Here is a 19789-nt window from a genome sequence, read left to right as displayed (position 1 = left end):
TGTCATTTTACGTTGGTTTATTTGCAAATATGGAGCCTATGTGATATTTTACTGTTATGTTTGTTGGCACTGTGTTAGGGGTTGAAGGGGAGGGGATGCTTTCGTTCATGTTTATAGTTTGTAAATAAGTCTTAATTCCAGCTTCAAAGACACAGCTCCTGTGTATCTCTTTCTGCAGACATAAACGAGTGTGCTGAAAGGCTTGCTCCCTGCAACCATCGCTGTGTGAACACAGTGGGATCTTTCACTTGTGCCTACCAACCTGGTTTTGAGCTGGGAGCTGATGGAAAACAGTGTTACAGTAAGTGACAGTGATCGCAGCCCAGGAATGTGTGGCATTTTACAAGTATTAAGCAAGAGTAATAAAAGGATTGTGCTGAATAAATTGCTAAAGTAAGAGCTCCTTAGAATGTTTTCCACTGAAATAGGGTGGGAGTGGGAGCTTAGAAGGCCAACCCCCTCATTTTAATTCAATGAAATAGGAGCCCAGAGTCCACAGAATGTGGTCAGCATCATGATCTTCTTTGTAGACCACAAGAACTAAGTCTCAGGTCTTCTGGATTGGGGCTTTCTTGGACCCATGGGTCTCCTTTGTGAGGAGTCTGTCATCCATCACCACCTCTGTCCTGCAATATTTATTGGACACTAATAACTCCAGTGCAAAACTCAGCGGAAAGGAGCCAGCAAGAATGAAAGAACCAGCCGGGTGAGGGGCAGCCCTAGATGGTAGTACCACGTGTGGTTTCTGATCTCAGCTCCAAAGGTGCCCTTCCCACTTTTCTCCTATCAGGGCCAAAGCCCAAAGTTCAGTGATACAAAATTAGGCAGTGACTGAACTAGGACTTGAACTAGTGTCTCTAAGCTCCAAATATATTACTTTTAACTTTGTTATGTGTTTGTATACATCATACATCTCTTGATTACCTTTGATCCTGAAGAAGAATAAAGATAGTGACAAACAGAATAAATCAGCTAGTGTTCTTATCTAAGCTCTCTCATGAAGAGACAGTCTTAAGGTCACTAACTTCTTCATTCTCCTCCACTGCATAAAGCTCTACATTTATTTAATGCCTGGGTTGCCAGTATACCCATAAGCTCTGTTGGTTTGTTTCTACTGCTTAAAGACAGGGCAGTTTTGCTGCGGTGATATTTATCTTTTAAAGAGCAAACTAAATAAGATGGAAGGGAAGAATTAACTAATTAGGATATAACTTTTTCCAAAGTGAGTCTTTCTCTTGGTGCCCCAAGGAGTTCTTTCAGGCAGAGAGAAATGTCGAGGGGTTTTTCTGTACTATTAATATTTTGGCTTTTTAATGTGGTCAGAGGTTTAGGAGATGAGGACATTTTACAGATGCCTGAAATAAAAACTCCTGCAGTCAGACTGGTGCATTCTCAGTTATCATGAAAGAAGGGGCCATTATTGTTAATGAGTCGTGAGGTTCAAGCTTTCGTAGAATTTACTTGGGAAAGCAATTTGCCCTAGAGTTGAATTCATTTGGTTGAAGTGCATATTTACATTTATTTCCCTTATGTGAATATTTGGCTAAGTTCTTTGTGTGGCTCTCACCAGACCTCAATATTTACTAACTGACATACTAAACTTTCTTGGTGAAAATGAATGCTTCAAAACTTGTAGGTGGAGTAAGTGTTTTCAGAACATGATCATATTTAACAATAAATTATGTGTTCTTCATATAGCATCCTATTTTAGGCAAATATTGTTTTAAATTTTTCCTAAGACAATGATATTTTGTACCTATGTCATTTCTTTTCAGAAGTTCTCAAAATACTGAATAGCATAAATGTTGAATCCTCAATGTGTTCTATGAATGAACTATCACTATCTTGTGGTTAGAAATTTAAAAATTCCAGATCCAGCATGGTTAAATAAAACTTTCTACTACTACCAGGCAATATATAATGAACTTAAATTCCATATACATTTAATGCATATTTAATATATTGAGCAAATAATGATTGTTTGCTATGAGAAACCACAGGGATCAGTTTTTAAACTTTTTAAAGCATATTTTTAAGTATGATAGTTTAACTGTATCATCCATATCAAAAACATTTACTTCTGGTGGTAAGTTATAGGTGAGTATGAACTTGTTTTAGCCTCATATAGTTTTTGTGAGGTTATAATAATGCCATTTATATTTAAAGTAAATTATCTCCAGCAATCTTAGAGCCACATTGATCACAGGAGAAAAATAAGAATCAGAGCCAAAATTTGAAATATGTCTCCCTAAAGAGTATATGTTAACATATTGTGAAAAATATCAGTTCCCTTAATTATTTCAATCTTTCCTTTAGCTTTCTCATTTAGCTCAGTCCTAAACTAGCTGTTTCTAAACCCAAAGGCATTCTTATTTTCAACAATAAATTGATTAGCATAATCCTTCTTTTGTTTATTCAGTCATTCAAACCTATTTTTGAACATCTGTTATGAGCTGGATGATACAAGATGATGAAGGCACAGAGCGATGAGCACAAAGGCAGGGATATGTCCTGGCTGCTTTGGGATATGTAAGGCTGCTGCCTACTCTACACAGGATGCTGGGATCCGGGAGTATGATTTCTGTACTGTAACCATACAAGAAAAATAGCAGATACCTCAGCAGTGTGAATGGTAATATAGGTTCTCAAAGAATGCCACAATCCTGCATGCCTTTGTTCTGTTCTTGCCCATCTTTCTTCTTTCAAAAGATTCAGGAGGTAAAAATGAAAGGAAATGAACCAAGGTAGTCACTCTCATTAGTGGTGTGTCCAAGCAACACAAATGAGGAACAATAGAGACCAATGGTGAAAATAGCAGAGTATCTGATTCTGTATTTTTCACAATGATTCAAAGCATGCTTTTATTTTTCACTTTCTCACTTAGAAAAGGATTGATTATAATACCCGTGTGCTCAGGAAAATTGGCATCTGTATATTGAGGTGGATGTCCCCTCGAATGCCCCAAATTAGTGGCATGTACCACAATCAGCAAATTGGTGTTTGCATTAATAGGATGTTTATATACCAAAGACTCTTGTATACATCATAGCTATAAACATGATGCTAGTTACATATAATCAGCTAACTCACAGGTTTTGTGTTCATACTTTTGTTCCATTATTTTGTTCCATACATTTTTAACAGTGCTCACAGCCTAGGAAAGGGGCACATATTAACATACCATTAGTTTGAGAACAGATATGTCAACTGGCGAACTATTTGCATTCTGATCATTGATTCAATACACACACACACACACACACACACACACACATATATATATTTACCCTCTGAAAATACCAAAAATTGCCATAGGGAAGTATCCTTTAAGATGTGTTTAATAACCACTGGTGGACTCATTACCTTTCTGTATTACCTTGTCATTTTAATATTATTTATAGGTTTATTATTATTTTGATATGATATAAATATGTACAGGGCTTCCCTGGTGGTTTACATGGTAAATAATCCACCTGCAATGCAGGAGACCAGGTTCAACCCCTGGGTTGGGAAGATCCCCTGAAGAAGGGAATGGCTACCCAGTATTCTTGCCTGGAAAATTCCATGGACAGAGGAGCCTTAGAGGGGTCAGTCCATGGAGTCACGAAGAGTTGAACATGATTGAACCACTTCACTTCAGTGTCAGATATGTACAATGCTTAATAGTTCTCAAACTTTTATATGCTCAGAGTGTTGACAAATTTCCAATAAAGTTTGTCCTCTTCCCAACAGAGAGAGAGTGTACCCATTATTGCCATGTATTCATATTTCTCTATTGTTATGCTAATAATGCTCCCTTTGCTTGTTTTGGAAAGGGGTTGAATTGGAAATTGTCAATAGCTGTGAAAAGAACAATGGTGGTTGTTCCCATCACTGTGAACATGCAGTTGGGGGGCCCCATGCTCCTGTAACCATGGATACCGGCTCGATTCAGATGAGAAAACATGCATAGGTAATGTATGGTGGATGCTATCTTCCTTCAGAGGTTGCCCTGGATTCATCTAGCCCTTTCTTCTCTAATACTTGGTGCTGTAATGTAGCCACAAATCTCAAACTACAAGTAAAATGAACAGTGTTTTTGGCTACTGGATAATGTAAAAGAAATATTTATTTACTAAGATATCATAGTGTTTCAAGATACTTACTTTGAAGTTAAAGGAGATTTAAAACTTATTAGTGATATATGTGACTTAACAGTTTTCTTTCTGGAAAATATTCCAAGGCTTATCTAACCATCTAATGTAATTTGTAATTCAAAAAACAAATGCTGCCATCCTAATTCTTTCCACCTCAAGCAGAAGCAAATCATGTTCATTGGTTCTTAACTTGGTGTTAATTTGGGTACATGTTCAACTTTGACAAGGCAGGTAGCTACAGTCCGAAAGCAAACTTTAGAAGATGTTATTCTTTGGAAAACCCAGCTCAAAGCCATCGGAAAAGATAACTTTTTCAACATATTATTAAAACATATCACAGGAGACAATGAGAAGAGTAAATTCCACCCCAGCTTGCTTCATAGTGAAATGTTTAATCTAGAACTTCTGAGAAAAATGAATATCTACCAAAAATTGGGAGAGCGAGCATCTCTAGTTTTCCTACTCCTGCAAGAAATTTCCCCAACATCACTCTATCCCTCTTTCTCAGCCTCCCTATTGTCAGAAGCAGCTATTAGGCCTCAGACTTGCCTGGTATACTGTTGCATTTTTTAAAAAGCTCTTGAATGAAAGAGCGTGTTTTCCTTTATTTACATAGCAGACTTCCCAAGGTGAAGTTTCCTACAGACCTTACAGACCTCGGCCTGGCCAGGTGTCCGCACAAGTCACTCTGCAATACGTGGGGACTCCCAGGTCACACAGTGGTAAAGAATCCGCCTGCCTATGCGGGAGGCGCAGGAGACTTGGGTATGATCCCTGAGTTGGGAAGACGCCCTGGAAAAGGAAATGTCAACTCACTTCACTATTCTTGCCTAGAAGATTCCATGGATAGAGGAGCCTGACGGGCTACAGTCCATGGGGTCACAAAGAGTCAGACACAACTGAACTACTGAACATGAACATCAAACTAAATTACTATGTGCCCTGGGTCTGAGAGCACCTACAAGCCTCTAAAACAACTTGTCATCATTTGAATTAGGATACCCTATTTGCATGTTTTCTTTTGTGGTATTTTATATCACCTTTCTTAAAAATTATGAGTACCAAAAAAAAAAAAAAATTGACCATCTAATGCTATTCAGTGTGGTTCAAAATAAATTGAAGTACCATAAGTGAAGAGGTGAATTTCAAAAACCTAAGTTGTTGGGATTTTTTTAGTTTGGCACTAATGTGACAGAGTGAACTTTAAGGGATTTTAAAGTATTTGGGTTTCATAAAGTTTTAAACCAAAACAATGTCTTTGCTTGTTATTTCCTAATCCAACATCATCTTCTGCATTTTTCTCAGAGTCTACAGTGGTTAGCTTAATGAAGCCAGTTGCTTGCCTTGCACCTTCTTATGTAATGAAAAATATGCTTATAGATTTCTACCTTGCTAACATTTGGATCTCTGGAAAAAATTAAGAACTTCTTTTCTTTTTTCCCTCCTCCTTTCTTCCCTCCCTCCCTTCCTTCTTATCCTTTCCTTGTGACTGTTCGGTAAGGGAAACTGGAATTTTGTTAAGCCTTTTGTTTGCAGGCTTATAATTTGATATCTTTCCTGATTCTTTGAAAAGTACAATTTGGTAAAGTTCATATTTACAGCCAGAAAAAATTGCATCTGCCAGAGTCAAAATATAGAAAATTGCATATTTATGAGATTTCAGCAGTCAACATGACGACATTATTTAGTTGATGGCTCAAGTTTATTTCATTTCCAATAAATAACACTCATTCCTAAAAACAAAATATTCTCTAGAGTAAAGGCAATGATTTGTTTGGAGTGTGCATATACATAGTCTGCCTACTTGCCTGAGAACAGATTACAGGCATGAATGCTTTGTAAAAACATTCATGCATGAGAGGAAATAATTTCCTTTTTAGCTTATTTTAGAATCAACTTCTTCTTACATGAGAACATATAAATAAATGTGAAGATAAGTCATCTAGTCTGCAAATGGTCAGTCTTGCCCAAATGGAAGCATTTATTAAGGATAAAACCTAGTGATGTGTTAACACAGTTTGAAAGACAGCTACACAAAAAACACAAGTGTCTCACCAGCAATAAGTTCACTAAATTTAACAACTGATAGTTATCAGAAAAAAAATTATTCTACTCTTTGGTGCTTTATTCAGTGACTGTGTGGAAGACAGATACAGAAGATCAGGTTCTTTCAAGGTTTACTTTTGATGCTTTTCTGAAGTCATAGTTGCAATGTTTAATTGTTTTACTTGCTATAATTGATTCTGTATTTTTGATCAGGGCTAAATTTTTTTAAATTTACAGGTGAATTTCTCTGCAGTGTTGTAATATTTGGCATATTGGCCAATGTAGGAAAAATATGATCATCAGAGAGGCAGAGGAGTTAAAAATAAGATCTTACCAAAAAAAGATCTGAGAAGGAATCAAGAAATTTAGGAAAACAAGTGATACAAGGCTTGAAGGGACAGGGCATTTTAAGAAAGGAAGCATGGGATTTCTAATGAGTTCTATACATGAGACAAAAAATAGCCCCAGAGGAATTATAATAGAAGAAGAATCCAAAATGGATCATAAAATGATAGATTGAAGAACTAATTTTTCCAATTAATGTGATGTGATTGTGCTTCTTGCTAGATAGAATAAGGAATCATGAGATGTATGTATTTAGAGGCTCTGGTGGTATATGAGAAGACTTTTTAAAGAATCTTGAAATAAGAAACCACTCCTCTTGGGATGTTTCAAGAGAACAGCATTGAAACATGTATATTATCTAGGGTGAAACAGATCACCAGCCCAGGTTGGGTGCATGAGACAAGTGCTCGGGCCTGGTGCACTGGGAAGACCCAGAGGGATCAGGTGGAGAGGGAGGTGGGAGGGGGGACCGGGATGGGGAATACATGTAAACCCATGGCTAATCCATGTCAATGTATGACAAAAACCACTGCAATGATGTTAAGTATTTAGCCTCCAACTAATAAAAATAAATGGAAAAAAAAATAAAAATAAAATGAGGCTTAAAAAAAAAAAAGAAACCACTCCTCCCCACAAAACTTAAAAAGTAATATTTTAACCCCAGTGTTCATTGCAGCAACTATTTACAATAGCTAGGACCTGGAAGCAACCTAGATGTCCATCAACAGATGAATGGATAAGGAAGTTGTGGTACATATAACACAATGGAATATTACTCAGATATAAAAACAGAGTGTATTTGAGTCAGTTCTAATGAGGTGGATGAACTAGAGCCTATTACACAGAGTGAAGTAAGTTAGAAAGAGAAAGATAAATATTGTATATTAATGCATATATATGGAATCTAGAAAGGTGGTATGATGTTCCTACATGCAGCACAGCAAAGGAGACACAGAGATAAAGAACAGACTTTTGAACACAGTCGGGGAAGGAGAGGGTGGGAATATTTGAGAGAATAGCATTGAAACATATACATTAATACATTACCATATGTAAAATTGATAGCCAGTGGGAATTCAGTTTATGAAACAGGGAATGCGAAGCCCATGGTCTTTGATAAACTAGAGGGATAGGGTGGGGAGGGAGGTGGGAGAGGGGTTCGAGAAGGAGGGGACATATGTATACCTAATGTGAATTCAGGTTGATGTATGGCAAGAACCATCCAATATTGTAAAGTAATTATCCTCTAATTTAAAAAAACAGATTAAAAAGATTTTAAAAGCAATGTTTTAGATAAAAAACTGAAGTTTTAAGTTTTTTGCCTTCTGTATCCATGCTATGTAATCCAAAAGATAACAGAAGTTTTAATGTAAGAGAAAAAAATATCATCTAGAACTTTGTGAGTAGAACTGCTTGTGACATTTTGCAGGAGAAAGAATGTTTTGTGTCCAAATGACCTTAATTTAGATATTTTATGGTGACCCCTAACCATGGTTAATTGATTGCATTTTCTTTCCTTTCTCTTGTCTGCCTTTTCTTACATTGATACCCTTTCCAAGGTTAATTGAGACACTGATCTTTTATATATGTTCACATAGTTATGGAGCAAAGGGATTTTTGTAAACTCAGCACTGACAGGCCACCCAACTTAACAGCTCAACAAAGTGGGTAGAATTGAAGGCCTATAGCCAAAAACCCTGACCACACAATTTCCAGATGTCTAGCAGTGGGCGATGAGTCTGTTCTACCCCTTAGCCAAATATATTACAAATGATTATTTCAAAACTTAGGATAAATAGATTATCCTTTGCTGAAAGGTTTCAGTTTGACCTATTCTGATTAATTTTTATTTTCCCTAGGGCAAATAAAGGAAGATACATGGCAGATTGTAGAATTCTAGAAGGACAGTGCCAAAGGAGACTTAAAGATCATAATTTAGAAAACTGTCTATGTGATAGGACACTCCAGGGTAATAGTGTCACCGATTATAGTAAAAACTCATCCCCATCAATGTATCATTGAAAAGTTCAAGCAAATGCCCTGAAATATTCTGTAATTTAACACATAATGTTTAAGATTCTTGTCTGTGCTCTCTTTGAATTGCCTTTAACCACTTGTCTTCCCAGTCCTGTGAATTCTTTTCCTTGGGAGCATTCTTTCATCCAAAGCTCTTAGAAGAACACACACATAGGGGCCTAAGACTGCCTCCTTTTTGTAGCCATTAAATATTCATTCAATGGAATATTTTAGCTCTGCTTCTCAAGCTGGTTTTTTTTTAATTGTTGTTCTTCAGGTTCTCTGTTTATTTAGCCAGATTGCTGTTTAAACGGGAAAAATAGCAAAGAGCTCTTTTCCTGTGCTTTTAAATGCATTTGGAGATTATTTACATGCTTTTCAAATAAACACTAGGCATAGGAGAAGCATGTCAGAAACATTGATCCAAATGCAAGCCTCATTGTTTTTGTGTTATCATTTATTCAGTGTCTGTACTCTGTAGCCTGAGAAATAGAAAATAATTAGTAAAATGGTTTTAATTTAGAAGTGGGGCTTATCAGCATCTCTAAAGGTGGATTAAATTCCTATCTCTTAAATAACAAAAATGTCCTTTCGTCCCTTTTAGACCTTGATGAGTGTGACACTGGAGAAGCCTGCTGTGCCCAGTTCTACATCAACTATTCAGGAGGCTATGAATGCAGTTGTCAGGAAGGCTTTCAGATCAGTTCTGATGGTTGTGGATGTGATGGTAAATTCCTGAGCTCTAACATGAAATCCGTGATGTGATGGGGCAATCAATGGAGGAATATCTGAGGCAGAGGGTTAGGGTGAGAAAGGCTTTCACCTTAAAGAAACTTGGATCTCTGTGGTCCAGCCACATACTATTGTATGAACTTTGGTGACACTAAGTGCTCTGAGCCTCAAATCCTCATCAGTGAAGTGAAGACAGTTATGGGATTACTGGATAAATTAAGAAACGTAATCAATGTAAAGGGCCTACTACTGTGATTGACATCAAGAAATCACTCAACTAAAAGTAGCTATTATTATTACTATTACTATTATTTTTATATTCATTGGTTCATAATCCCTTTTACCTAACTTAATACACATAGGCAAGTGAGAGATTCCAGCAAGCCATTGCGTAATGCTATAGGAGTTTCTTATGATAATCTTGACTGGAAACTGAGTTGATTATTGAAAGTCATTTTAATTAGACAGCAGCAGCAAAAGGATTGCCAGTTCTTGAGCCATAGTATCAGATTCCTTTATATATCTGATGTTAATCTAGCTAATGTACACTTCAAGATGAGTTATTCTATAATTTTCTAACTGATTTGTTGCTTACCTTTTAGAGGATTTCTAGCTGACAGATAAATTTTTATAATATCATGAAAATGAAAGTGAAGTGAAACTGTTAGTCACTCAGTCGTATCTGACACTTTGCAACCCCATGTATGTAGCCCACCAGGCTCCTCTGTCCATGGAATTCTCCAGGCAGGAATACTGGAGTAGGTTGCCACTCCCTTCTCCAGGGAATCTTTGTGACCCTGGCATTGAACACAAGTCTCCAGCATTGCAGGCAAATTTTTTACCATCTGAGCCACCAGGAAGGCCCCTATCATAGAGGAGTTTGAACTTAGTAAATTCACAATTTTGTGAAGGGCTCGTATAAGTCATTGCTAAAAATTACTTTACCAAGTTTACCCTAAATATATAATCTTTAAATGTTTATTTGTGGTCATTATTACCATTATTTTGAGCCATATTTTTCTTGAAATCAAAGATGAGAATATTGTTATCTATTTCAATAACAGTCGAATTCCATATGAAGACTTTAATGCCCCAGAGAAAATAGTGTTTCTTGGATTAGAGAAGCAAATTCTTAAATTCTGTTGAGGATGCTAGGTGTTTCTTCACATAGATGCCAAACTCCCCAGCCTTGCAGTGTCGATAACAACAAAGAACATACAACTATGATATCTATATATTCTAAACACAGTAGAACATATTACTACTTACACCTCCCATCCAATTAACAGGGCCAAAAAAAAAATTGAATTTCATGTACCATCTGCTGTTAAACAGAGTGAGCCAAGAGATGATTATATGGCGAGAATATACATACTTGGGTACACACATCCAAATGGAAAAGGTATCTACAATCTGAGGCCAGCCTAGAAATTCAGTTTCGTAAATGACCTTTTAGAATCATGAACACATTGCCCAAAGCCTGGGCTTGGATGTGAGTTTAACACCAGTAAGTTGTATGAGATCTAAACCTAGGATTTTTCCATCTCTAAAATTCTCCACAAATCATGTACAAAATTATGCATTGAGTAAATGCTTTGCCATAGATGTTGAATAATTCAAGAGCGAATGAACATTCTGCTAAATGATACACAGCCTGAGACTATGTAAGTTTTAAATTCTTCATCAAAATCTTATGAACGAGATCTCAGAAAGACATTGTCTATGCATATAGATAAATGATGGTAAACTTGGAAATGAATAAAAGGAAAATAATTGGCAGGATATTCTTGAGGAAGAATTTGGGGTCAGGGAGATCCCCTGGAGTAGGAAATGGCAACCCACTCCAGTATTCTTGCCTGGGAAATCCCACGGACAGAGGAGCCTGGAGGGCCGCAGTCCGTGGGGTCACAGAGAGTCAGACACGTCTGAGCACACAGCGCACACAGACAGACACACGTTTTGTATAGCAGTACTTTGTCATTGGTTAATAGAGGTGACAAATATGCCCATGAGTTCATAATGTCTATTTTATCTCCACACCGAAGAGCAGGCATTGTTTGAATTTTCCTAGATGTGGATGAGTGTCTGGATGTCAGTATCATCTGTGACCAACTATGCATCAATTCTGTTGGAACCTATGAGTGTTCTTGTGAGGAAGGCTACTGAATTGGAAGTGATGGGAAAACTTGCATCTGTAAGTCTCTGTGAACGATTCTATCAAATCTCTTCTAAATGACTTCAGCCCTGTCTTGTTCTTCAGGAGCACGGAGACCATATATTCTTGAAATCAACCTGTCCTCCCCTTTCTCTCTTCACAGACTAAGATCTTTTCTTTTCCCCTTTATTCTCCCTGTGGCCGTTTCCACTCTGTGCTTGCTGTGTCTCACCTTCATTTACAATAGACTGTTTGAAATGGTCTTCTCAAAGACTTTTACCTTTCAGCTGCCCCCTGCCTTGGCTATCTGGTTCAAACTCTTCTCATTTCTCTCATCAACACTTGCTCAGTTCTCCCTTCTTTTAACCAGCATGTGGAATCCAGGCATTTCTCTGTGTGGTCTTAGCTTTAGATGATGAACTAGAGGAAGAAGAAGAATTAGACATTGTGAGGTTTCCGGGTCTTCTATTCAAGAGCCCACCTCAACTGCTTCCTTATGTGGCCACCTCTCTGCCTCTCTCCGATGAAGATGAAGACAATGAGGAAGAGAGACAAGATATTCCAGGAGAACTGACTGATTTGCACAGTGTTGGTGGGTAAATGAACATGTTTCATTATAATCACCCCTTCCCTCTATTTTTAGATAATTCACAGAATTCCTTTTATAGACAATTTTGTTATCAATATTTAATGCCAAATAAAAGTGTTTTAATGTGATATTGATAGGAGACATGGGACCAAAATTACTTCTTCACAGCTCCCTATCAAATTCATCATCTGTTATCTTTCTTCCCTTTGCCAATAAAGGGTTGCTATGTATGTATGAATGGACAAGGGGATGCAGGGTGATGGAAATTTGATACAGTGAAATGGAGTTGAAAAATATATTTGAATTAGCATCATGGAGACAAGGATTGGGGCCTTTTAATTCTAACAGTTTAAACTCAACTAGAAGTCATTTTTGTATAGTTAAAATTTACTTCAAATAGCCTGAAAATTTAGATCCTTTTTAAATTTTAAAATGCAGAGAACCAATGGTTCAATATGCTCAAATGGACCAGGAAAAAATATCTTTACAAATGTGCACAGTTTTTCTTATATATCCACTCAACAGAACTCAAGCATCAAATCACTTCTGATCAAAATAAATTAGCATAACTTCTTTCAAAAGTAACAGTTTGCAGCCAGCCTGCTGCTGCTTTTTCTTTTCTTTGTAAGACAGAACTGCTCTTTTTGTTCTTCCTGTATTCCTCGTATTTTCAGAGCATCAAAGCTTAATGATTGCCTTAGAATGCTTCCAGTAAAATGAAGATTTGTTTATATATGATGGTCAAACATAACATCAGTAATTGCATCTACATAAAGATAGAAATGCTTTAATGTTTCTTAATCAAGCTTCTGATACTTGGGCTACTCAAAGTCACAACTGAAATAGTTCAGGGCTACCAGGGCAGTTAGGACTTGAGGGCCAAGGTCTAGAGAGAAGAGACATTCAGACAAGTGAGATGGACAGTCTGTGCTACATTTCTCCTTGAACCATTTGCTAATGCATGGGCAGTGCAGACAGAGAAGCCAGGAAATCTATAGATAGCTACTAAGAGTGTGAGGAGCTTAGCACAGTTACCAGCAGTTTTGTGGGGCTAGGAGGCAGACTGAAATTCAGAATCTGCCAAGGTGGAGAAACCTCACTAAACATGACAGGCTTTCAACTGGGACATCTGAAAGACCCCATTGTGAAATGGGCAAAACTTAAAAACTAGTGAACCCACAATATGGCCGAGTTTCATAAACATTATATTGAATGAAAGAAGCTTGATACCAAAGAGTACATACCTTACGATTATATTCATATAAAGTTCAAAAATAAGGGGAAATATTCCATGGCAGTATAAATCACAATGGTGCTTAATTTGTAAGGCTAATGATTAAGAGTCATCAAATCACCTTTGGTTTTTTGTGATGCTGGTAATAATCTTTATCTTCATCTGAGAGGCTTTTACATGGGGTTGTTGACAATGTGGGGGAAAAGTCTGAAGGGTACATTTGAGTTTTGTGCATTTCTTTACCTGTATATTAAATCTCAGTAAAAAGGCTTACTTGGAAAAAAAAAGAAAAAAAATTGTATAAAAAAGCCTATAAGAAAACACACACACACACACACACACACACACACATACACTAAAGTGCCGGGAACATTATTTCTGTGTTCAGAAATCAATGGTAATTTCTTTTTTTTTCTTTTTTTTTTTACTTTCTTAAAGATCCTAAATATTTTTTAGGTATTACATTCCAAGCTTTGTTTTAAAAGGTATCTCTTGGCTTTATTATTTTTTTCTGTACTCTTTAGAAAATGTGCTCAAGGAGCATGTTTATTTGTTGGGGTAAATAAAGGGTTTCATCTCCATTTTCAGTGATGTAGATAGTACATGTAGGGTTCACTAAAACGGCATCTCATTCCAGTTTGTTTAGATCACACCTTCGGACATGACTGCAGTTTGAGTTGTGAGGACTGCATGAATGGAGGCCGGTGCCAGGAAGGAAAGAGTGGGTGTTCCTGTCCCGATGGCTGGGGAGGCATTCTTTGTAATGAAAGTAAGTAATACTTTGGAGAATTGGTGGAGGGTGATGAATTCTCCTTTTACTGCTGGTGAACTACTGGTGATGAGTTCTTTACATGTGTTCTCCCCAAAATGTTTTAACAAGATTAATGGCTGATATGGATGGGAAAGCAATTTATTTGCTGTGCACAAAGAATGTCTGTGAAGCACTGAGGTTTCAAACTGAACATGTGATTAAAATGGGAAATTTTGTGTTCCCTGGGAAACTTGATGTGCTGTCTCTTGTTTATCCGTTGAACATGAAAGTTAATAAAGGATCCTAATATCCTCAGCCTATAAAAATCCCTCCATTTAAATAAATCATTAGGCCCTGGCAAGCTACTCCCCGTGAAGAAAAATAAAATAAAATGATTTGTGTTATGAAGTATAGTTAGTGGAACTGCTTGACTGTTGCCTTTTTGTTTGTGTTTTCTTATCTTTTTCTTTAAAACTTATGTAAGTACAGGCAATGACAATTTTAAGATTTTTATATAAGCCTCTCATGAGATAATGTCAGTGATTTGTACAATAATACCTCCAATAAATGTTTTCCTTTATATTTTAAAGGGAGGTATATTTGCAGGTGCTAAAACTGCCAAGTAATAAAACTCAAATTTATTGACTACCTTTATTTCCTTTTTCTCTTTTTAAATTTCTCTTATAAATTTTTTAACAAAAGAGTTTTCTTTGTGAATGGCTTGGAAGATGGTATGAGCAGATTTTTCTTTTGAAGCCCCTGAATATGGGAAGAAAGAGCACAAATATTGTTTCTATTATGAAATATAAAAGAAGCAAAACCTGGATTATAACATAGTGAAGTGGTTTCCCCAGAATTACTAGGTAGACTGCTGAGGACTTTCCTCAAGCATCACTCTGATCTTGTCTCCCTGCTGCCCAAACAGCTTCAGAAGTGTCCCATTTCCTGATACATAAAGCTTACACTTCTAATCTAGTCACTGACAACCATCTATTATCAGGCCCTCATAAATCCTTCTCTCTTTTTATCCACAGATCTGACCAGCTTATTATTTCCAGCAAACTAAACTACTCACTACTTAATGCTTTGTACTTTTCAGCTTTGTGCCTTTTGCTAAACTGCCATCTTTGTCCATTGCCATTTATGGCATGAAGCTTTATTTGATGGCCCTAGTCTAACAGCCGTTTATGTTTCTAGTGGGTTTAAAGCCTCTCTCTCTCCTCTTTGTCTATTTGTCTGTCTGTCTGTCTCCATCAGATTCAAGTTAGCTATGCTCCTCTTCTATTTCCCTTGCTAGCTTGGGAGCTTATTTACATGTTTCCAAATTGGAGGCTCCAGTGCATGAATGAATGAAGCTTTGTCTTGAGACATCCAGCTATACTGATCAGCCACTTGATATAGTCAACTATATAAAATGGATCAAATAAATCTGGGACTTCCCAGGTGGCTCAGTGATGAAAAATCTGCCTGCCACTGCAGGAGACACAGATTTGATTCCTGAGTTGGGAAGATCCCCTGGAGAAAGGAATGGCAACCCACTCCAATATTCTTGCCTGGGAAGTCCCATGGACAGAGACTGGCAGGCTACATACAGTTTATAAGATTGAAAAGAGTCGGATACCACTGAGCGACTAAACACACACACACAAATCAATTTTGTTGCATGACTATTAGGAAGTAAATGTTCATACCCCTTATTGTAAATTTTATTGGTAAATATGTGTCTTCCACACCCTTGATCCATAACATGTTAGCATGAGAAATAAAAGTAGAAATCTATTGCAAATCCATGAGAATAAAACATGTCTGACACAAAGTTAATATACAAATGTTGAAAATGAACTTCCTGATAAAATGAAAAAACCCCTTCTTTGGTTTTGGAAAACCTTGAGATTCTTTAAGTGTTCACATGGTCCTGTAAAGGGTAGTCTGGCCCTGAAAGCAGAAATTTATATCTTCTTTGCATTACCTCTCTGGCTCTTTAATTTTTTTTTTCTATAAAAATTAAAGCAGAGCAATCCAAATTGGAAAGGAAAAAAGCATGATCACTAAATCTTTAATAAAAAGGGAGAATGAGGATATTTTCTTAAAAATCCCTATTAAACTATAAAAATGGAAATGACCAATCATTCATCACTAATATTTCTAAGAGTACCAGCTCTTCTTATGCAGCAAGAGACATACCAAAATTTCTTCAGGGATCTGGAAAGTTAGTTTTCCCATTGGTTAGATCTTCTAACCCAATATCTTTATTGGTCTATAATGAAAACGTCTACTTGGATGTTTTAGGAATTTCTCCAAGTAGTTACAGAGGAAACAACTAAAAAATTACTACATATTAATTTTAACAGCACACTTTAGGACTCCATTTCTTTTAAAGAGATTTCATATTGACTATCTTCTTTGTTATTCTGAGGGATCTATCCAGTAGAAAGAGAAGACTAAAGTATTTTCATATAACAAATGAATGGACTATGTATTACATGGAAGGGAAGATTCATGACTTTTTCCAAATCATTCAGCTATGGTTTGGGACATGTTTGGTTTCAAGTTTTCTTCTCTAGATAAGTGCTCTCTTTGATGTTAATGAAGTATTTAGCAAATCCATGATCCCCTGGATTAGGAAAGGGCAACCCACTCCAGTATTCTTGCCTGAAAAATTCCTTGGAGAGAGGAGCCTAGCCCTGGGGTTGCAAAGAGTCAGACATGACTGAGCACTCACATGCATGCCCACACTCTGTGATACCATATCCTTTTGTGGGAGAGAAGACCCTGATGCTGGGAGGGATTGGGGGCAGGAGGAGAAGGGGACGACACAGGATGAGATGGCTGGATGTCATCACCGGCTCAATGGACATGTGTTTGAGTAAAATCCGGGAGTTTGTGATGGACAGGGAGGCCTGGTATGCTGCAATTCATGGGGTCGCAGAGTCAGACATGACTGAGTGACTGAACTGAACTGAAGCAAGTGATAGTGTTGGTGTGCTGATGTAGATGCCTTGCTGTAACCCAGATACAGTGCAAGCTACTTAAACTTTCTTAGCTTCATTTTCCAGATGTATATATATTTAAAATGTGTAGTCTTTAGTTGCTATAAAAATTCAATGAGTTACTACATGTAAATTAGTAATGCAAGTCTCAACCATGTTTGTTGCCAGTTTACTTCTTTATTACTCCTTTTTTTCCCCTTTCCTGTTCCTTTCCTTGTCATAGTAACCACAGGCTTGAAAGCAAAGAAAAAAGTGAGTTAGAAATCAAGTTTCTGTATTAGCATCTGGAATGGTGTACGGGGGGTAGATAGAGGAGGTAATAAAATGTAGTTTTATAGTATTTAGCCAATGATGATAAAATGTCAATTTAAATGGCTACTGAAATTATCTCAACAGCTGTACTTACTCAAGCTTAAAATCATAGGCATTTTCCACACTGTGTTTATTTTTAATGGAATACTAAGCACTTCCCCCCAAAACAGCAAACCAAAGAAAACTATTGCTTGTCTTCATCAGTTTTTGATGGTGCAGAATACCTTGGAATCCACAAGATAGTCTTAGTTACATTCATTTCTGGTTAAAAACACATGGCTCTTCTTTCCTACATTTTCTTCCTATTTTTCAAAATGGAAGATGCAATTTGTTTCTTATTAGGGTTAGTGACATCTATACAACAAAAATGTTTATGTAGTTCTGAAAATGTGAGGGTAAGAGTTTAAGGAGCAAGGTAAATTTTGCATGTAAACCTTGTTAGCAGTTCTTTAGTCAGCATCATTTTAACTACCTGTACCAGTAATTCCCCCAGGAGTGATGAACAGGCCAGAGACTCCTCCTGCGTCTGCAAGTTACAGAGATTTTAATTACCAAGAATCAATTCTAATAGACAATCTTTTTTCCCTCTCTATTTGTGTCACAATGAGGGTATAACACTGCATATTCACCTTCACTGTTTTCTTCATAGCTCGTTCCCCAGAGACCAGTGTGGGAGAGTATGATGACATCTGTGATTGTCAGAATGGAGGCACCTGTGACCCTCTGACTGGGCGATGCAAGTGCCCCCCAGGGGTTCATGGGAAAACCTGTGGAGACGGTAGGAATGTCTGGTCCTAGTGAGACAACTCTTTAAGTTCTTGAGGTTTCTAATAAGAAATAGAATAAAAGCTGAGTCTGTATTTTTCAAGGTGGGCTTTTCTGAAGACATAAAGGGCTGTGTGTGTGTGTGTGTATATATATATATATATATATATATATATATGTATACACAAGAGCACACAATTGCTTTGACTGATAAATGCATAACAGAACAAAATAAGTGGTACTTAAATCTCCAGCTGTGATCCAAGCAGGATGAATCCTGATACAGATAAAGCCTTGTCTCATCCACTGAGCAAAGCGTTGAGTTTGTGTGTGCAGGTTTGCACACAGGGGCTGGAGTGATAATTTATTTGCTCTGCATACTAAAAGAAAGAAGAAAATGAAGCTCTTTGGACAAATCAGGGAGGATGTGAGATAAAAACCAGAAAAAGAAAGGAGAGGAGAAATGATGCATGAAAAACTTACAAAATACCCATCCAGTGAGTGCTGTGTGTGGATTTTTCATAGAAACCAATCAAGAAACCACATTTTCTACATGGGCTGATAAAACACACAAAAAGAAACTGCTTTGTACAGTCCCAGGAGCTGAAGGCAGAGAGTCATGAAGATGTAAGTCTTCAGGGATTGCCAGAAATCATGGAGAGTTTATTAGATTTCACAGATTGTAGAACTGGGGAGATAGAAAAACCAAGTTTAGTTTGCTCTCTGAGAGGTGCAAGAAGGCTCATGCTCACACCCTAGTTATTTATCCCCCAATTTTTATTCATTTATTCAAATATATATTAAGTGTTGCAAGACACTGAGCCAGGTTTTATGATATGTTAAGAAAACAAAAATGAAACAGACCCTGGCCCTTCCTCATGGAACTTATAGTCTTGTTCAAAGCAGAGAGGTTACACATGTTGGTAGGTATTTCAAGTTAAATCTTGCCGTGTGCTTGGAGGTTGAACCATGAGGGCCATGCAGACTGTGTGAGCCAGGAACGACTTGTAGAGAGTGACCCTTAAGCAGAAGCATGCAAAATGAGGAAACATGAAGCCAGGCAAGAGAGCAGGAAGAGCGCTGCAGACTCAGAGGGCCACATGTGACCCCACTCGCAAGGGAGAAAGAATGGGGTGATTTAGGGGTGCCTGAGAGGGATCTGCTGATGGAGCCTAAGTCAGGCAGATACTAGTGCAACGTAAGGTCAGCCAGCACAGGGGCTCATTTCTTGTTACATTTGGAGTTTTTAACCTGACAGCAATGGCAAGTCATTGGAGAATTTGGGGCAAATGATATAAAATCATAGGGGTAGTTTTTAAAAGATCTCTTTAGTCTCTTGATTAATCAGATTAGAAACATCTTACCTTTTGCAGTCTCCTTATCTTACATAACAATAGCTCTAGTGAGGTTTGCATGTGCGCAAATATTCACTTTGTTTGTCTTTCTACCCTCCAGGATGCCCAAAAGGATTCTTTGGGAAGAATTGCAAAAGGAAATGTAACTGTGCCAACAATGGCCATTGCCACAGGGTATATGGAGCCTGTGTGTGCGAGCCAGGGCGCTATGGGAGGTTTTGTCATTTGAGTAAGTCTATGGCACTAAATTTTCTCTGTGTGTGAAGCAAGAAAGCTCAGAAAATTACTGAAAATATTTAATGTCAACTTAAAGAAACATCCAGCATTAGAGTTGTGAACTTAAGTTTTAATTAAGGTCTTTCT

At 37.3% G+C, this 19789-nt stretch overlaps 2 protein-coding genes across 2 annotated transcripts in view; both read left to right on the top strand.

Moving 5' to 3' along the window:
* LOC110151119 (EGF-like and EMI domain-containing protein 1) overlaps positions 1-6405 on the top strand; it is a 525391-nt gene extending 518986 nt beyond the window's left edge. Inside the window, exons 8-10 of the mRNA XM_070466463.1 lie at positions 179-301; positions 3816-3952; positions 4753-6405. Coding sequence (XP_070322564.1) covers positions 179-301; positions 3816-3952 — 260 coding nt within the window. The 3' untranslated portion in view covers positions 4753-6405. The remainder of the gene's footprint in view (positions 1-178; positions 302-3815; positions 3953-4752) is intronic.
* Positions 4346-19789, top strand: part of LOC110151118 (multiple epidermal growth factor-like domains protein 6) — a 107129-nt gene continuing 91685 nt past the window's right edge. The window contains exons 1-6 of the mRNA XM_070467083.1: positions 4346-4367; positions 9148-9270; positions 11801-12022; positions 13891-14022; positions 17956-18084; positions 19527-19655. Of these exons, the coding sequence (XP_070323184.1) occupies positions 4346-4367; positions 9148-9270; positions 11801-12022; positions 13891-14022; positions 17956-18084; positions 19527-19655 (757 nt within the window). The remainder of the gene's footprint in view (positions 4368-9147; positions 9271-11800; positions 12023-13890; positions 14023-17955; positions 18085-19526; positions 19656-19789) is intronic.

Source organism: Odocoileus virginianus, chromosome 4, assembly GCF_023699985.2.
Source record: "Odocoileus virginianus isolate 20LAN1187 ecotype Illinois chromosome 4, Ovbor_1.2, whole genome shotgun sequence".
Lineage (NCBI taxonomy): Eukaryota > Metazoa > Chordata > Mammalia > Artiodactyla > Cervidae > Odocoileus > Odocoileus virginianus.
Note: the sequence above shows the minus strand (reverse complement) of the source record. Positions and strands in the feature narration are given on the sequence as shown.